The sequence below is a fragment of the Pleurodeles waltl genome, chromosome 6 (genome assembly GCF_031143425.1).
Source record: "Pleurodeles waltl isolate 20211129_DDA chromosome 6, aPleWal1.hap1.20221129, whole genome shotgun sequence".
Lineage (NCBI taxonomy): Eukaryota > Metazoa > Chordata > Amphibia > Caudata > Salamandridae > Pleurodeles > Pleurodeles waltl.
This window is the reverse complement of record NC_090445.1, coordinates 878802871-878822721: the sequence shown is the minus strand read 5'-3', so window position 1 is coordinate 878822721 and position 19851 is coordinate 878802871. Positions and strand designations below refer to the sequence as shown.

At 40.6% G+C, this 19851-nt stretch overlaps 1 protein-coding gene across 2 annotated transcripts in view; it reads left to right on the top strand.

Annotated features, from left to right (window-relative positions):
* Positions 1-19851, top strand: part of HPSE2 (heparanase 2 (inactive)) — a 2071112-nt gene that overhangs the window by 1451594 nt on the left and 599667 nt on the right. Inside the window, exon 6 of one of the 2 annotated variants that reach the window (XM_069239662.1) lies at positions 2217-2264. The exons of the other annotated variant lie outside the window; for it this stretch is intronic. Within the exon in view, the coding sequence (XP_069095763.1) occupies positions 2217-2264 (48 nt within the window). The remainder of the gene's footprint in view (positions 1-2216; positions 2265-19851) is intronic. 2 annotated transcript variants of the gene reach the window in all.

Sequence of the window (19851 nt, the reverse complement as noted above, 5' to 3'; positions counted from 1 at the left end):
AAAGGCCCCCCAACCCCCTCGGAGCGACCGTTGCCTAAGGGGTCGCTCCCCTTATGAATGTAAACAACAACAAAAAAATCCCTGATGTCTAGTGGCTTCTGCCCTCCTTGGGGACAGATCGTCCTAATTAATTTAGGCTGATCTGCTCCCGGGGGAGCAGAAAAGTCCTAATTTAAAAATTGCCCCTAGGGAGTGACCCTTGCCTAAGGGGTCGCTCCCCTTATAAAACTAAACAAGAAGCAAACAAATCTCTGGTGTCCTCGGCACCCAAGTGGTTAAGGAGAACGGGCTGCATTTTAAAAAACAATAGATTGCTTTATTTAAAAGCAATCACAGACATGGTGGTTTGCTGAGCCCAGCAGGCCACCATCCCTGTGATTGTAGCTATTCCCAATGGGTAGCAAATTGCGACCTACCTCATGAATATTAATGTGGTAGGTCCATTTGCGAGCCCTTGCGAATCGCTATCTGAAACTTGGTAATTGCTATTGGAATTAATGATACATCTGACCTGCATCCACATCAGATGGTGCTCCCTCCTCTCAGTTTTATTTGATGCTGAACTGGACCTACACAGAATGTTTTCTCATTGGTAATGGCACCAAGAAAGACCAATTCCAGGAATACCGTCTTTGTCATAAGGTATATGATATGGTATAATATTCCAGCACATCAGTCTTACAGTACAGCACTGTTTGTAAGAATCATATCCTGAAGGAGCACATTATCAAGAATGAATTGAAACTTCTTTGTTCCCAGGCCATATAGCCTATCAGCGACCCTCCTTTGTTAAGCATTATAACAAATCAATCCCTGCTCTCCTGTTTGATGTGTACTGCTCTTTTTCTTTGTATATAAAATGCTGCTCAATAAATACCAATACAGAGACACATATTTACATTTTAGTAGAACTCTGTATGAATATGTGGATTTTAGCAAGGCTAGGCGACATGAGAACCAATGCACCAACTAAATAAACTATTGTTAACAATTAGGACTCATACTGGCTCCTTTGCTTCATAGGGCCAAATGTACAAAGCATTTTTCTAGTCCCAAACGGGCTGGCCGGTGGTTTAGAATGCTGCCTTTTCAGGCACAAATAAAGAGCCGGTGTCCACCAAATAAAATGAATTTGAATTTTAAGCACACATACAATTTAACCCGAATTTATGACCACAGATAGACAGTTCTTCAGATAATTCGTTCCACGTGCCATTCCTTTGAGATTGCTTTTCTGTAAGGTTGTCTACATAGTTTCCTTTTCTTAAACTAGAGCTATCCATGAATGTTAGTTTAAATGTGTCTTATTTTCATGTGATTGCACAGTGCATACGCCAATTCCTGAATGGTGTTTTCTTTGCATGACAACAATAATTTCGTCCTGCGACAGAGTCGGAGGAGACCAATCATACAATCCACGCAAAGTGAAATTGATTCTCCTGTTCTTATGCAAGCATAGCAATTATCACAAGGAACAACAGAGATGGGAAGTTCAGACTTTTAATATACAATAGTCCTCATCCAATTTTTCATTGTTTCAGTTAGCTTCATTTGGATAGATTGATCGTTATTTACTTGTTCCAAATTCCAATGATTTTCTAGTTAGTGTTTTACAACAACGTTTTCTTTTGAAGGTAGGCTTTTTATTTTCACGAAGTTACAGATAATTAAACTTGAAAGGGTAGAGTGTTTTACAGTATTAATTGTGTAAATTTTAAGTTTTAATTTTGGTTTGATACTTGGTGCAAATACTAATTTGTGGAAAATATGTTTTTCCCAGCAAAAGGACATGTTAAACTGTATGACAGCTGCCAACGAGGCTGGTTGTCCTTTCTCCTACGAACTGTCTAATAGATTAATGAACTGGATAGGGAATTCCACCTTTAGTGAAATCACATACTCCATAAGTAATTTAACTTTCATCTGCTTTGCTGGAAAACACTACTTGTCCGTATATTATCATAAACATGCTTGCTCATTTATTTTAATACGATCGTATTGACATTACTCCACTTAAAGATCGTATAAATTGTTTTAGTAGTTGCAGAAGGAGTCTTGTTTTTCCTTGAGGTATTAAGTTGCACAGTAGTTTAGCATTTAGTACAAATTGGTCTTGGATCTCATTATAGTACTTCACTATCGTGCGAATCAGATTAGCATCAAGCTCTTGTCCCAGCCTTTTGGGTCACACAGTTTCCTCTTTTGTTTCCTTGCAGGTTCATGAAGGTGGCTGGCAGCACAGTGGATGCTGTTACCTGGCAACAGTAGGTATTCTGCATTCATTGAGCTTCTCACACGAATAACTCACGTTCTGTGGTCTCAAAAAGAAGGCTATTTGGTAGACCCTGGCAACAACTCTTACCATGTCACATAACACCTAAAATATGCGACAACGAGAAGGCGATAAGCTACAACGCCAGCATTTCACTAAATTATCCCAGTCACGCACTCCTAAAGAAATCAATGCCTGCAATAGTGTTGAGTAAAGTAGATGAATCATCGATTCAAGATGTTCTAGAAAAAATCACATACTTTCTATACGAACACTGTATTTGTACCTTTAATTATTTTATTACCAAAAATAAACTTCTCTAATTATTTTGAGAACGTTCAGTAGCCCTTGAAGATGGCAGCCTGTTTTTTTGATCCGGGATCGATTTTCGTCTCTTTCCAAGGTGTTGGAACTGTAAAGTCTACTTGTTAATGTAATCTGTTGCCTGTGTGGAAGGGCAGGACCATGCTATTTAGAATAATCCAGTCAGTCAGACGGATACTTTAATAAATGCTAAATTTCCTTGGAAAGTATGAGCAAGAAACCTGCTTCCTGAAAGTGACCCCTGTATTTGTCTTTCCATCTTTCAAATAAGGAATAGATCCCTTGATGTATCATTTGAATAACGCTTTTGTTTGTAATGCTAGCATAAAGGTAGAATAAATAGCTTTTTTCTCCACTTGCTCTTGAGGCTTGCATCTCTGACATTTGATTTGCATATACAGGGAGTGCAGAATTATTAGGCAAGTTGTATTTTTGAGGATTAATATTATTATTGAACAACAACCATGTTCTCAATGAACCCAAAAAACTCATTAATATCAAAGCTGAATATTTTTGGAAGTAGTTTTTAGTTTGTTTTTAGTTTTAGCTATGTTAGGGGGATATCTGTGTGTGCAGGTGACTATTACTGTGCATAATTATTAGGCAACTTAACAAAAAAAAATATATAACCATTTCAATTATTTATTATTACCAGTGAAACCAATATAACATCTCAACATTCACAAATATACATTTCTGACATTCAAAAACAAAACAAAAACAAATCAGTGACCGATATAGCCACCTTTCTTTGCAAGGACACTCAAAAGCCTGCCATCCATGGATTCTGTCAGTGTTTTGATCTGTTCACCATCAACATTGCGTGCAGCAGCAATCACAGCCTCCCAGACACTGTTCAGAGAGGTGTACTGTTTTCCCTCCTTGTAAATCTCACATTTGATGATGGACCACAGGTTCTCAATGGGGTTCAGATCAGGTGAACAAGGAGGCCATGTCATTAGATGTCCTTCTTTTATACCCTTTCTTGCCAGCCACGCTGTGGAGTACTTGGACGCGTGTGATGGAGCATTGTCCTGCATGAAAATCATGTTTTTCTTGAAGGATGCAGACTTCTTCCTGTACCACTGCTTGAAGAAGGTGTCTTCCAGGAACTGGCAGTAGGACTGGGAGTTGAGCTTGACTCCATCCTCAACCCGAAAAGGCCCCACAAGCTCATCTTTGATGATACCAGCCCAAACCAGTACTCCACCTCCACCTTGCTGGCGTCTGAGTCGGACTGGAGCTCTCTGCCCTTTACCAATCCAGCCACGGGCCCATCCATCTGGCCCATCAAGACTCACTCTCATTTCATCAGTCCATAAAACCTTAGAAAAATCAGTCTTGAGATATTTCTTGGCCCAGTCTTGACGTTTCAGCTTGTGTGTCTTGTTCAGTGGTGGTCGTCTTTCAGCCTTTCTTACCTTGGCCATGTCTCTGAGTATTGCACACCTTGTGCTTTTGGGCACTCCAGTGATGTTGCAGCTCTGAAATATGGCCAAACTGGTGGCAAGTGGCATCGTGGCAGCTGCACGCTTGACTTTTCTCAGTTCATGGGCAGTTATTTTGCGCCTTGGTTTTTCCACACGCTTCTTGCGACCCTGTTGACTATTTTGAATGAAACGCTTGATTGTTCGATGATCACGCTTCAGAAGCTTTGCAATTTTAAGAGTGCTGCATCCCTCTGCAAGATATCTCACTATTTTTGACTTTTCTGAGCCTGTCAAGTCCTTCTTTTGACCCATTTTGCCAAAGGAAAGGAAGTTGCCTAATAATTATGCACACCTGATATAGGGTGTTGATGTCATTAGACCACACCCCTTCTCATTACAGAGATGCACATCACCTAATATGCTTAATTGGTAGTAGGCTTTCGAGTCTATACAGCTTGGAGTAAGACAACATGCATAAAGAGGATGATGTGGTCAAAATACTCATTTGCCTAATAATTCTGCACTCCCTGTAAGAAGGGCACATTTTTTCTGATTCACTTCTCTTGTGTACAATGTGGATCTGTATACACCATAATATGAATTTATCATAGCAGATACATAAAATATTTAATTTATTAGGCTCCCAAACCTTCTTATTGCAATACTTAATTATTTCATTAACGTATCGCTGAGATGCAGTTTTTGACTCGAAGTGTTCTAGTTTGAGAACACTACATATCATTGTGATCTGTATCACTGCAAGCTTCCTCGTCATGATATTTAATGAACATCATCGTTGCTCCACGGGAAGGCAGATTAATGAGTTGAAAACAAAAGAAATGAGGCAGAATTTGGGAGTAGCCTTGTTTTAAAGTATACCACTCGAACTTTTATTGAATGAAATACAGATGAAGGTAGCCTGGAAGCAATATTCCGAATTTATATGTAGATGAGTTTATAATCTCACACCGTCGCTCTCTCTCGTTTTCTTTCCCTCTGTATGTCTGTCTGGATTATTGTAGTTTTGGTTCATGTCAAGTGGAACACTGACACTGGAAGGAAGTATACCTGGATTTAAAGGTAGATAACCCTGACGTTTTCCTCTATTCCTGCTTGGGATTGATCTCCTTCGCTCCTCTAGGGGTCGGTCTGGCCCTTCTGGCATTTTCCAGATGGCTGCAGGCGCCAGGGCTGCATACAGAGCACAACGAGCTGCCATGATTGAGCCACAGGCTTCTGCAGTGTGAGGATGGCTTGAATACTTTTGCACCTTTGAGGGTGTTTGGCAATCTTCATGGGCTTTGAATAATCAAAGTGCCTGGGGTAGCTGAAGTGGCATCACACATCCTTTGAACTTAATGGCATTACAGGAGGTGACATCATATGACTTTTGACCTTGAACCTTCCAAGGAAGTGTTGTTACATAAACTTATTTCTGAAGACATAATAATTAACATTGTTATTGATCCATAGCAACTGAATTACACTATTTCTGTGACGCACAGAGGTGAAGGTTTAATTCAAACACATATTTTTTAATGTATTCACAATAATGATTAATGGCAACAACTTGTTTAAAATGGAAGCTGCAGAAAGTAAATAATGCTCATCAGGACATTGTTTACCTGTTTACATTGAAAGTGATGGAAAGTACAATTTACCCTGAACTGTAGGAAGTGAAAATGCATTTTTCATCCTACACAGGAATCAAAGGCTTCACTGAGGTCAAGGGACCTTTTGAACCAGAAAGAATGTGGTGAACCATATACAAATTTTCATTAACAGCATGCAAACAATTTAGACACCATGACCAATGTGGCCATTGAAGGAAAACTCCAGTCAATGAAAAGTTTTGAAGCTCTATCTTGCAACCACAAAGCTAATGTCGAGAAGCCTGTGAACCAAATCAGATGATAAAGATGTATCAATACCATTGGCTGCCCAAAACGGCGAAATAAATGTATTTGACTTAGCATTAACACAATTAAGCATTCAAGAAGAATAATACATATCATTAAGGAAATGATTTGTAACACAGAAACATACCTCAGGTCAGATTGTATCAACATTAGTCAAGTTCAATTCAGAGTATGCACATTTTGGGTTGGACATAGGTTGTCCCTACATCTAACCAAGTTAGGACATGCATATGTGGGGACAAACACATGCAGGCAAATACAAAAGAGACATAAATAATTTGGAAATAATATATTCAGGGCTATGGATTAATAACTAGAAAACATAAAACAGGTGGGTGTCAACATGCTAACTTCAATTATAGCAACAAAAAAAACATGTCAAGGGAAATGGCAGTCAGCAGGGAGATATACCTCTCCAAGGAACAGCATGCAGAGATTCTTCATCAGCAAAGTGTTAGATCAGCAGCAACGTCCAATCGAGCATCATCAGGAAAATGCAGAGGGACAATTGCACAAGAGTTAAACCAAACCAGAGTTTGTACCAAAATTGCCTCCAGTTTGCCAGCTGCAGCAATTTGCCATGGATGTTTCATTATGGTAAGCATTACCTCTACCATGCCAGTGCTTGTCACAATCCAAATTGCTTCCAGTATGCCATCAGCTGCATTTTTCCATGGACGACTCTATAAACCAAGAATTACCTTCAGTATGTTAGCACTAACTGAAATCTTGCATTCACTCACTCATTTTCAAATTGTAATGCCTTCATTTCCGTTCATTTGCACTTGACAATTTATTCTCACTGACGCAATCTCTTGAACTCACTCACTTACTAATTCTCAGGCAGTCTCACTTATTCTCACTCACTTTGACTCACTCATTTTTTCACCCTCACTCACTATCACTCACATTAATTTTGACTTTCTCTCAGGCATAATATCTCACTCATACTTGCATTCATTCTTAATTTCACTCGCTTTTTCTTACTTATGTTTACTCACTCTGACTCACTCATTTTCCCTCACGGTTACGCTCAATCATTGCTACTTACTCTCACTCAGTCTCACTCATACTCGTCACTCACTTTCACTTGCAGTCACTCTTTCTCTCACTCTCTCAATCGGACTCACTCATACTCACTTGTTGACACTCAATTTCACTTATTCTCACTACCAGTCATTCAGTCTCTTTCACTCACTTTCACTCAGCCAGATGCGTATATATACAGACATACACTGACAGATACACATGCTCTTTCTCATGCAAACACTTTAATCAGCATGCACAGAAAAGGCGTTTAGAAGCATTTTATTTTACTTACCTCAGCTGCCACCAGGGGACCCATTGCAGCTCCTTGTGCTTCATTTTTTATTACACCAATTGTGAGCAGTGGACTATTATTCATATTATTCACTGTACGTATAATAGCAAATAGACAGAGAACAAGGAGGGAGGAAACCCAATACCTATAAAGTAAGCCTCTTATATTGGCACTGATTTTGACACCTCTGAAGACAGTGGACACGTCATAAGTACTAGGGATCACAAGGGGCAATCCTGAGGTCACAGCCACAACCTTTGAAGACCCATAAATCACATCCATTCAAGTCTGATCATCTGCCTTTGTGGAATTTCTTCTGGTGTGACCCTACCTCCCCAGTCCCCATTTGTGAGTGGTCTCCATCCTTTTTTAACATAAAAAAGATCCTGTCCCAGGTTTTACAGCATAGTGATTGGCAGTGCTTAGTTAGAGGTGGCAGCTTCTGGAACTTAGCACCAGTACTTGTCAACACTGGCACTTATGAGAGTCTACCTCATGGTGACACTGTTTGTCTTGCCTTGTCTTGCTAATATGTTGCAGAAATGACAAGACATTTCAAGACAGACACTGTAATGTGAATTATATTTTTTCTCAAAAATGGAGGTGTATCATTTGCCTTGCTTAGAACCTTCTGAGATATGGCGGTTGGTAACTAGTGTGGCCTTAGTACATGGCATTAGGGTAGTTGGTTTGTAGGTCTTTGGTCTCAACTGTTATGAAGGTCTGAAGGTATTTAGAGGAGTAGTCTTCTGAACTCCTTTTGTCACTGATCTTATCATGGCAGAACTATTGGTTGGTGACGAACTTTAGGACAGCTGGGGCATGCCATGCTGATGCCAGGTGAACGTTGCATCAAGCACTATTTGGCGAGAGCAGCAAAATATGTATGTTTCTATCAGAAATCGTACTCCAAATAAAACGTGCTGCATTATAGACAATTATTTTTGCATTGGAACATATTTGTTATCTGCAATAAAAAGTAAAATACCAACAGATTTTTGGTAGCAGAATATCGTAGACAGAATATTGTCTTACAAATATAATGTGTTTTAAATATTGTCTACAAAAATATGTCCCATTATAGTAGAGTTTGAAAATGTACACATACTGGAAGGATATTTTTTGTGAACGATATTTTGGGAACAACATTTATGACAGACTGCATATCTGATTACCATATCCTGACATACTGCGGCCAGAAAGTTGCCGCAGTAGGTAATATGTTTCTTCTAGTCTTTGGCAGGGTTTACCACATTTAGGGGTCACCGGCTTGCCCCTTGCTATCCCTGGCACTGCCTTTGGGACTCCTGGCCTCAGAGGTGGCTAAATCTGTGCCAGGAACACAGGGGTAGCTCAGTTGGGGCTCCACTCTCCTTGTTGTCTGACATTTTTAAAATTGTACTAATAGTGAGTAAAAATGCATTAGTCACTATTAGCGTAATACAAAATGAAGTATAATTGGCTGGCGTATGACCTTTCCTGGTAGCGGAGGTAAGTAAAACATTGCTTTCAAATGCATAGTGTGTGCGTGTTTGGCGGTAAGAATATGTTCATGTGAGAGAGAGAGTGTATGAATGTGGGTGTGTACATAACCATGTGTGTGTGAGTGAAAGGGGGGGTTCAAAGGGGGTCACTTTCTGCTACCCCTGCCAATTTAGTGAATTAACGTCCATGATTTTAGCTATATAAAAGTACCACTCACAAAGCACTGTCAATAATACCAGGATGGTGCACACATTTTCTTCGACATTGCTAGCAATTTGATGTTCAGTGTTCTAGCGTACCTGAGTTCTGATAAACTAGGTTAGTGTCTTTCATTAAGGCAGTTCTGTTGTTCAGATGTGCCAAGGTTGCTCAATACTCAGTGGTGTGCTGACATAAAGTAGAACTAGTTTTTGTCCCTTCGGCTTTATCGTTGGTGGCACCTGGTTTATCAGTCTTTGTTGGTGCCCTCCCCGTGACATCCTTCTGTGTATACATGTACGTATGTGGTAACGCTTCCTTTTATGTTAATTTTATATACATCAGGACTCGTTTTAGGGCGATGAATCTTTTGACCCAGTGGTGAGACACCGTAGAACGAGATAACTGATCAATATGTCAAGCAATATGTCAATGACGTTATCAACATATATCACCACAATATACTTTACTTTAGATGAAGTCATTTATTAAACTGTTGACGCAACCATGACCTTTCAGCCGTAAATAACCACACCTTTATTGTAGTTTTTGTGAATTTTTTTCCCTATTAATTACAATCTAATAATAGAAGTGTCTATCTCAAAACCAAGAAACATATGAGCAAAGTCATAATACGACAGCTATGATAAGACTTCAATAATGCAAAGATCACAAACATAAGAGCACCAACCTAAGATACACATAGATCAGAATGCATAGAATACCATATATGTCTCAGTTCAGCATAGCACAATGTCAGTCACGTCTATTTGTCAGTCAAAGTGATCACCTAGCCTAACCACTAATTAGCATCAGCATGTTGAGCTTCATGCAAAATAATTTTGAACACAGATTTAGAAACCATCTGACTAAGGTCTCTATCCAAAAATACAGCAGTTGGTACCTAGAAAGGAAAAGCAAGCAGACAAGTTATGATAGTATTGTCATAATTACCCTCCTAAGAGTAAGTCAGCATACAGGATCAGTCTTCGTCTTCAGGACATCAGTTAGGTCGCCGACAGTCTATTTCATCTAAGGGTCAGGGGACACTTCCCTCATAAGGAGGAAAAGTGTAAAGGGGCAGTCTATGGATGAGGATGGTTTAGTTTAAGTCTCAAATCACCAAACTTAGTGACAGAGTTTCAGGATGCAATCGATATCATTCCCTACCTAGTTTTTTGACCCTTCTGTGTCATGAGTTTTTATCCTTTCTTACAATACATTCCCCCAAAATTCTATTGGATAATAGCTATACCCCACTATCTTTAGCCTATCAAATTATACATTAACTAATTCAAATTGTCACCCCATGATAATTTAAACCGCTTTGATTGGTTTTTGTAATTGACGTCTTTGTAGGTGGCACATCCGGAGGGTGTCATCTCCTTGGCACGTTCCTTGGGTCAAAAGTTCTCCAGTCCGTGATTGATTGTCCTTGAATATTTCTACAATTGTTGCAAAACGTATAAAACTTATACTAAGACAGGCTAGCATGCGGATGGGAACAGGATGAATTGGCAACATGAGACAAAGAAAAGGAACAAACGCTGGGTCATGGCCTTTTACGAGTCAGCACACTGGAAAACAGAAAATATGCTTTAATATAAGAGTTACACGGCTAAACCTTCAACTCACGCTAACTTAAGGCCTATGGGTTTTAATACAAATGCAATATTCGTAAGCGTTAATATATTCAATTAATCATGGTGCAAACAACTATTTCTTATATTCGACCTTAGCTAATGTGTACAATAATAACGTCACACTTATAATCATGTTAAGAATACATTTAAGCAAATAATATTTTATGATCGTTTTTTTGTATTTTATTTTTTTATGCAGTATTGTTAGATATAAGCATTTCACATCTGATATATGTAATATTTAAGGTACGCTCGCTCAGTCCCTCCTCTGATGACGTTCGTCATCACACAAACCTTTCCCTTGACCTTTCACCTTTAAATTTTTCACCTTGCGCATAATACGCATTTCAACATCTTGCCCTTTATGTGAACTCTCCCAAATTTCATTAAACATTTTCTCTCTTTCACTTTCTTCGTTTCTCCTGGTTCTTTTAGTCCAATTTCTCTTTATTTTGTCATTAATTTTGCATATCTCCCATAATCCTAATAGACAGACCAAAACAATTAATAAACCCATCAAAATTTTTGCAAGTACCCCATTCCAAATGTTGGTAAACCAGCTCCCCACTCTGGCAATTCCCTTTCCAAATTTCTCCCAAACACTGAGTTCTTTGAAATCTTTCAAATCTGTACTATCTCTATTAAGGTTAGTAAGCATACTTCTAATCTTTTTACTATTATCTGGGATGAATGAACAACAATGACGCTCATTGAGCATCTTGCAGACTCCTCCACTCTTAGCTAAAAGAATGTCTAAAGCAAGCCGATTTTGAAGAGTCATAGCTCTTTCTGCAGCAAGTTCAGTATCCATCAGGAGTATGGCCCCTGTAAAGTTTGTCAACATGTTATCCACAATAGTAGACAACTTCTGTATTTTCATAGAATTTAAGATAACCCCTACTGAAGGGATTATAGCTCCAAATATGTCACCAATGACAGCCGCCACTGATTCTCGTTTCTGTCTGGGATGTTGTAATTCAGACGTCTTAGGTATCTGTTTTAAGTCATCAATTTGGTAGATCTTTGGGAATACTATTCCCAAATAACATGTCCCGTACCATCCCCTAGGGAGACGGTAATAAGCATTTAACCCACAGATATAATAGATCCCAGGAATCGCTGGATCTTGTCCATTTAGCATAAAGGTCCATTTACTCTGAAATAGAAACACATGCCTACATTCACTCGTACCCACAAACAAATTATCCTGTTCAGATTTTGGCCTATATATGCAAAGCCTACCTACATGTAATGCGTCTATAGCTAATTTGCCTTGTGTCTTGATTGCAGTGTAAGCATAATCATTTGCGTATGTGCGTTTCTCTAATCCTTTTTCTAATCTTTCTTTTAATGCTTTGCGTCTATCATCTGTATGATCTAAAAAGCTTTTCTCTACAGGCGATAGTAAGCAAGTTAAATTATTGCGATGGGCATAGGCAGTCCCAAATGTAAGCGTCGGCTCAAAGAATCCCCTAACTATTTTTAGATCATGTTCCTTAGCTAATTTATTTAAAAATTCAATCACAGGCACAAAAGAAAACACAACATCCAAGTTTGAATAGAAATATTGCACATGCTCTTGATTATAGAATCTTGTTAATAGCAAACTACAACTAATGCTATAAGTAAGAGGGAGGCTATGATATGTAACTCCCTCCTGCACAGATGAAGGAATTTTAGTACATACATAACAATTTTTCGCATCCATAGTTTCCACATACTCATTTAGTAAGCGATAGAAGACATTAGTAGAAAGTTCCCCTTTTGCATTAGTTCTCTCATGCATATGTCTTGCATCCTGCTCAAATCTTTCCCATGGTGTTAGTGTGGTAGTCTCAGGTTTTAAAGTAGCGTTAATAGTTTCTTTCTCTATCCATGGCATTCCTACAATCACTCCCACAATTATCACTGCGCACACAACACCTATTATAAGTCCTAGCCAACCACACACTTTACTTCCCTTGCTACTACCTCTATTATAAGCCATGTTTGTAGAGAATCAGACAGTAGAGCAGCAATTAATTAGAGGATAGTTCGAACTCTCTAGCTTTCTGCGTTTATTTACAGCGTCTTCACTCACTCCAGGACCCTTTCTTGTCAAATCCGGTTAGCAGCTTGTCGTAATCAAATTTTTCAATAGTCAATTCCGGTTCTAGTGTCATTGTAGGTAATTCATAAAGTCTCTTTTTCTTTTCGATTTTTCAGTTTCAGATTTTATTCAAAAAATTTCCTCAGATTTGCTCAAGTTCCGTAGTATTGACCTGGTACTTCTCAGTCAAAACAGAAGGCTAGAAATTCTTGTTGCCATTCCGATGTTGTAGCATACGCCCATTCAGGACCTGTATATCTTCTGTTTGCGATTCTTTTTCGTTTCAGTCTTCGTTCGCCCTGTTGTTCTCCTTCACTTAGTTCTTCCACTTGAGTGGTATCGTTCTCTTCTATTATTGTGTCGTTTGTTATGTTTCTTATCTTGAACAGTTGTTTATCTGGCCAATTGTCACTTTTATGTGTTTTCTTTTGATGTGTTCGTTCAGAACCCTGGACAGCACCCTCCTCTTGTGATATGGTGTTTTCTCTTGATGGACCTGCAGCTGGCTCAGGAGACTCTGATGCGTTTTGATCTCCCTCTACGATTTCTCCTTCTTCTTCTTCTTCTTCTTCTGTACCGGGTTCGAGTTCTAACCCGTATTTATCTACTTCTGGGAGAACTTCTTCTTGATTCAATTCTCCTACCGCCTCTACTGAGATAGGCACTCTGTCACCTCTCTCAAATTCATTGACTGTTAGAGGGACAAGGCTGTTCTCAGTGGGCCCTCCGATAGTCTCATTTCCTTCTTGGCTGTTTTCTAGCCCTGAGACTTCTCTTTCTGAAGTTGTTGTGCCGGAATCTTCAAGTTCCTCTTCAACAGGGCACATCACTCTTTTTATGTGACTAGCATGTATCCAGTTGGGAACTCCAGCACACTTTACAGCAGTAGTAGTCATCAAGATTACTTGATATGGCCCTTTCCAACGTGGTTCTAGACACTATTTTCTCACGTGCTTCTTGACAAACACCCAGTCACCAGCTTGTAGAGAATGACCTGGATTGCCAATCGGTGGCAATGTGTTAGCTTCCACCTTGTGAGAGAAAGAGCGAATCACATCAGCCAAACATTTGCAGTAATCCAACACCATAACATCTGTAATATTCACTAACACATTTGCAGGTACTGCTGGTAATCTCATAGCTCTACCCATGAGGATTTCATGGCGGGACAGTCCTGTTTTCTTGTCTGGGGTCTTTCTCATTGACATCAGTACTAGAGGCAAGGCGTCTGGCCACTTCATGTTAGTTGCTGCACACATTTTTGCCATTCTTGATTTCAAAGTACCATTCATTTGTTCTACTAGTCCTGATGCTTCGGGTGGTAGCTACAATGCAGCTTTTGCTCGATGTCAAGTGCAGCACACAAGAGTTTGATCACCTCATTGTCGAAGGGTCTACCCCTATCTGATTCTATAGAAACCGGAAACCCGAATCTTGGTATCAGTTCCCTAAGTAGTAGTTTTGCTACGGTAAGGCTGTCATTTCTACGTGTGGGATATGCCTCGATCCAATGACTGAAAACACACACGATCACCAACACATACTTCAATCCTCCACAAACAGGAATTTCAATGAAATCCATTTGCATTTTGTTAAATGGACCTCCAGCTCTTCCAATGTGGCTCAAAGTTACCACAGTCCCTTTTCCTGCATTCATCTGTTGACAGATGATGCATCTGTGACAAGTAATTTCTCAGCGTGTCTGAATTTCGGGTTAAACCAATCAATTTTGAATGATCTAATCATGGCATCCCTTCCCAGGTGAGCCTGTCCATGATATAGCCTGGCAAATTGGGATAAAAGGCTGTTTGGCAAAACTAATTTCCCTTCTTCTGAGACCCATAGATCATCTGCTCTTTGTACACATTGCATTCTTTGCCAAGAGTGTTTTTCTTCTTTGCTTGCATGGCTTTGTAATGTCTTTAACTCATCTAATGTGTCAACCACCCGCAATGCAAAGTTCAAACATGGGTCATTTTCAGTTTGCGGTAACAATTCCCATTGTTCCTTGAACGATATACAGTTCAATGCGCAAAATCTTGCGACTTGATCTGCATAACCGTTTCCCATGGACACAAAATCTTGTGATCTAACATGAGCACTGCATTTCACTACGGCAATTTCAAGAGGTAACTGAATCGCATGTAACAAATCCTTTATTTGTTCACCATTTTTCACAGGAGAACCAGATGAGGTCATAAAACCTCTCTGTGACCAAAGTTGGCCAAAATCATGTACAATTCCGAATCCGTATCTGCTGTCAGTATAGATAGTGACTTTCAAATTTACAGCTGCGTGGCATGCCTTAGTAAGGGCAATCAATTCTGCCACTTGTGCAGAAAACACCTTTTCGAGCCAGGCAGCTTCAACAATACCAGTTATGGTACATACCGCATAGCCGGCTCTCAGTGTACCAGTAGAATCTCTTAGACAGGACCCATCAACGAACATGATGCAATCATTTTCTTTTAACTGGGTGTCCTGTATGTCTGGACGGGGTTTGGTACACAGCTCCGTTACCTCAAGACAATCATGTTCAAGTTCTTCCTCATTTTTGGTTTCAGTATTTTCATTAGGAAGTAGAAACAACCTTCAGGAGGAAAGCAGCCTTGGTCCTCAACACCACCTTATCCCCATAAAAAGCTGTATAAGGAGGTTTTACCGATAAGGCCTGCAACTCACTCACTCTCCTTGCAGATGTTATAGCCACCAGGAAGACTGTTTTAATAACTAAGTACCTTAAGGGGCAAGAATGCATAGGCTCGAAAGGGGACCCCATAAGGAAAGTCAGGACCAAGGACAAATCCCATTGAGGCATAATTAATGGTTTTGGAGGATATTTATTTAGAAGACCTTTCAAGAATCTAAGAACAATAGGGGATTTAAATAACGAAGGTTGGTCTGGAAGACAAATGAAGGCTGACAAGGCAGACAAATAACCTTTAATAGTAGCCACTGCACAACCTTTTTGCGCTACTGACAAAGCAAAAGACAAAACATCTGACAGATGAGCATGCATCACCTTTGTGAAGACTCGAGGTGCTGAAGTAAGACCAAACGGGAGGACCGCAAACTGATAGTGCTGCGACCCTACCACAAACCGGAGATACTTCCTGTGCGACTTCCACTTGGCCCAGACAATTACTTTGTCCACGTTCTATCCTCCGCTTCATCCTTCAAAGGAGGAAGAGAGACTACATCGCTTGGACCCAAAGAGGGCGTTAAGTTTCTACATTGATAGAACGAAGGATTTCAGGCTGGAGGACCAGCTGTTCATCGGATACGTGGGCAAGAGGAGAGGAAAGGCAGTCCACAAGAGAACTCTTTCCAGGTGGGTTGTTCTTTGTATTAAAATCTGTTATTCTTTAGCAAAGAAGGATCCTCCTGATGGTATTAAAGCTCATTCCACCAGAGCTAAGTCAGCCACTTCGGCCTTGGCCAGAGGTGTTCCCTGTGGTCGACATCTGTAAGGCCGCAACTTGGTCGTCCCTTCACACTTTTGCGAAACATTACTGTTTGAACTCTGAGGTCAGAAGGGACGGCCATTTTGCACGGTCAGTGCTGCAGGATTTCTTGGTTTGACCATCCAGGCTCCCACCACCGGGCGCGGTACTGCTTTGGGACTCTATTCATTAGGTGAGGAATCGACAGGTAGTTGTATCCATCAGAAGAACGAGTTACTTCCCTTCAGTAACGACTTTTCTGGTGGATACATTAGCTACCTGTGGATTCCTCACGGTCCCACCCGCCTCCCCGTTGCCTTTTTGGTCTTACCAAGTAATCCTTGAGTGTGCTCCTCTTGGTCTTTAAGACTGCAATAGATTTTGTATATATGAAAACTTGTATATATATATATATATATATATATATATATATATATATCTTTGTGTATATACATAATTAGTAAATATTTGTTTTGATTTAAAAAAAAATAGGAGTTATATTAAATGTACAGCCATTCCATTGCAATGTTGTGTGATTTTCAATGTTATGGGATGTTGCCTTGATCTTTCATTGCATTGGGTTATTGTTCTCATGCACGTAAAAAATGTTGGTACTGACGTCGGCACGTCGGTCGAGGACCTCTTATTGCCTGTATGACGTCAGATGGCGTCGCGTGGGCTAATGTGACGTCCTCGTCGACGTGCAGAAGCTAGGAAGAGGATTTCCGTTGAATGCTGGCGCCATGGGAGAATTAATTAGGTGAGGAATCCACAGGTAGCTAATGTATCCACCAGAAAAGTTGTTACCGAAGGTAAGTAACTCGTTCTTCTGCGCTTCTGACTGTAGAGCGTGTGGCTCCTGTGTCAACCAGAAATGAAACCTTATATCCCATCACCTTTCCCTCTACATATGGGCCTCTCTGATCCACCTCTAAGGATGCTGCAAGCCTGCACTCCTCACTGTCTGAGCTATCATTTGACCAGTCTTCATTCATGCCATTTTCACCTCGTAATGGGAATTGTTGTACAGTATTGTTTTGGTTTGTTACCTGGCCTGTGACCTGCTGAGGAAGCATCACCTGTTGCTGTCCCATCGGGGCCATTGGTAATTGCATTTGCTGTCCAGGCACCATAGGAATCTGCTGCTGGACTGGCTGTAATTGTATTGATTGAAAACGAGGCATTTGCATCTGCTGCATGGGCTGTACCCCTTGCATTTGCACCAGATTGTTCTGGAAGTTCGGGTTCTGATGTCTTATTTTCGGACCTCGTGAATTTTGTAATGCACCAACATTAGTACCTTGCTGAACAACACCATCCTGTACCATATTCGGGCACTCCCGCTTCCAGTGCCCCACGCCCCCGCACGCGTGACATGGTGACATCTTTTTCGCCCCTTGCCCATCATTTTGAATTACAACCGTATTTAAGTCTGAACTGCGGTTCACAAACCCTCGACCTCGACCCCTCGGTTGGGTCTGAAACACACCATTCATCTGCGGTTGCTGCTGTATCATCTGTTGAACTCCCTTTCCCTGTATTCCTGCCTGTGCAGCCCTTATCTGCATCACCATCACCCTTTCTTTCAACTTTTTCTGTTTCAACTCAATTTCATCACTGCAGTATTTCGCATACTGTAGCACCTCATCAATCGGCTTAGCTTGCCAACAGATCAAATGATTCTTAATCATCTGGCTAACCTCTGGTCGCAGTCCTTCAACAAATCTGAACACGAGATGGTTCATATCCTTTGGTTCAATTGTCTCAGTACACTGTAATGTTTGAATGCCTTCAACAATCTTTCATAATATGCATGTATCGATTCCTTAACCTCTTGGGATGTCCGGTCGATTTTCTGCCAATCAGTCACTTTCGGCGACACCTTTTGTTTCAAAAACTCAATCACTTTATGATAATGCTTCATCACCTCTTCTGAAGATGCCCCGGTCACCTTATCTCTTGCTGGTTCCTTTGTCGGCCAATCAACACTTCTCTTCACTCAAGCCATAAGTCAGGCGGAACAATGATTTCAAACAAGGTATTCAAGTCTTCCCAGAGACATTTCGCAAGTTTCACAAACCTGTCTGTCTGTTGATACCACTCGATCGGTTTCTCTCTTAATCTGGGGTAATCATTAGTAAAGGACAAAATATCTCCTCTAGTCCAAGGCACATGATCTAAAACCACACCAGCTGTCTCTCTCATAGGTAATATTTTTACGGATTCCAAATCGGGTGAAGCCTTTGCTTGATTAGATCCTGTGCTATCTCCCTTTCCCTTGTCTCTTTTCTTTGCCCATCTGCCTTCCCATTTTTCCAGTGCCCTCCAAATTTGTGCGCTTTGCAACAATTCTCTCAAATGTGCTTTCATTCCCGCAGACCTCATGTGTTCAAAATCTTTTGGGTCGAAATCTAATCTATAACTTCTTTTCAAATGTTTGGTGTTTCTGATATCAATATTGTATTTATCTGCCAAATTTGCTAATCTCTGATGTACTTTGCCTACTTCTTTGGTAATCTTAGGGCACAAATATCTCAATTCTGTCTCCGTGTATGACTCCAATCTATTTACTCCCATTGTACCTTCCACTAACTCAGCAGCTTCTGTCCCAAGTCTCACAAAGTTCAGGTATTCATCCTGCTTTTCCTTCTCTGGTTCGATGGTAACCGTTGCAGTCTTTTGAGAGGTATAAGTCTTTTCTAACCATTCATTTAACTGTTGGACTGTAAATCCCTGCAACGAAATGTTCCCTGCATGTATTATTGGGGAATGTGAGGTGTTCATACTCATTGTTTGAGGAGTTAAAACTCCTAGCCCTGCTTGACGCATGGCTTCGAGGGGTGCTCCTACCGGACTAAGGTCCATTAAAGTCCTTGTTTGTTCAAATGTCTGCTCTCCTGGGGCCATAATCTGGGGAGTTCCCGTCGACCCTCCTCTTATCACATCTTGAGTCATCACTCCCTGATCATGCATGCCTGTCTTGTCTTGTGCAGATAATGGTACTGGTGGACCAACAGTAATGGGTAACGATATGGCAGCAGGTGTCTGACCCGGACCCAAATTCCGTGGAGCAGTAACTCCATATGTCTGTTCTAAAGTACCCGGGACAGGTACTAATGGAGGTCCAGCCACTGGGTTATACCCTGGTATTTGCTGTGGCTGTGGTTGCGAAAGCAACTTCGGAGTCGATTCAATCTGTATTAGCTTTGGCTTTGTATATATCGGGTCGGGTGGCACTATCAAATTTGTAGTTGTTTCAAGTACTGGGACATCTGGGTAGATTCTCTGTATCTGCGTGGAGGCTGCAACTGTATCGGCATGTCTGGTGCAGTGGGTACATTGACACCATTCTGTATCGGGGCAGTATCATTAGTTTGTACCGTATCAGTAACTCCCTTTTCCTGCGTCTGGTTCCCAGGGTCTATGCTAGTACTCAGAGCATTGTCGCTCACTGCATAAGGTGGAGGACGATCATGTAATAATCTGTCCATGAATTCTTCATCACCTGAACCATCTTCCTCTTCCCAAGATCTTTTATTCTCTTTAGATTTGTTAGAGTCTTTATCTGTTTTACAAGATGCCTTTTTTCCTTGCGTCTCCTCACCCTGTGCTATTGCTGGGAACAGTTTTAACCCATCTACAATTCCCCGTCTCCACATTTTGTTTTCATTGTCCCACCTAGCCTCTGCATAGGATTTTTCTGCCCTTCTCAATCTTCTCTGAAATC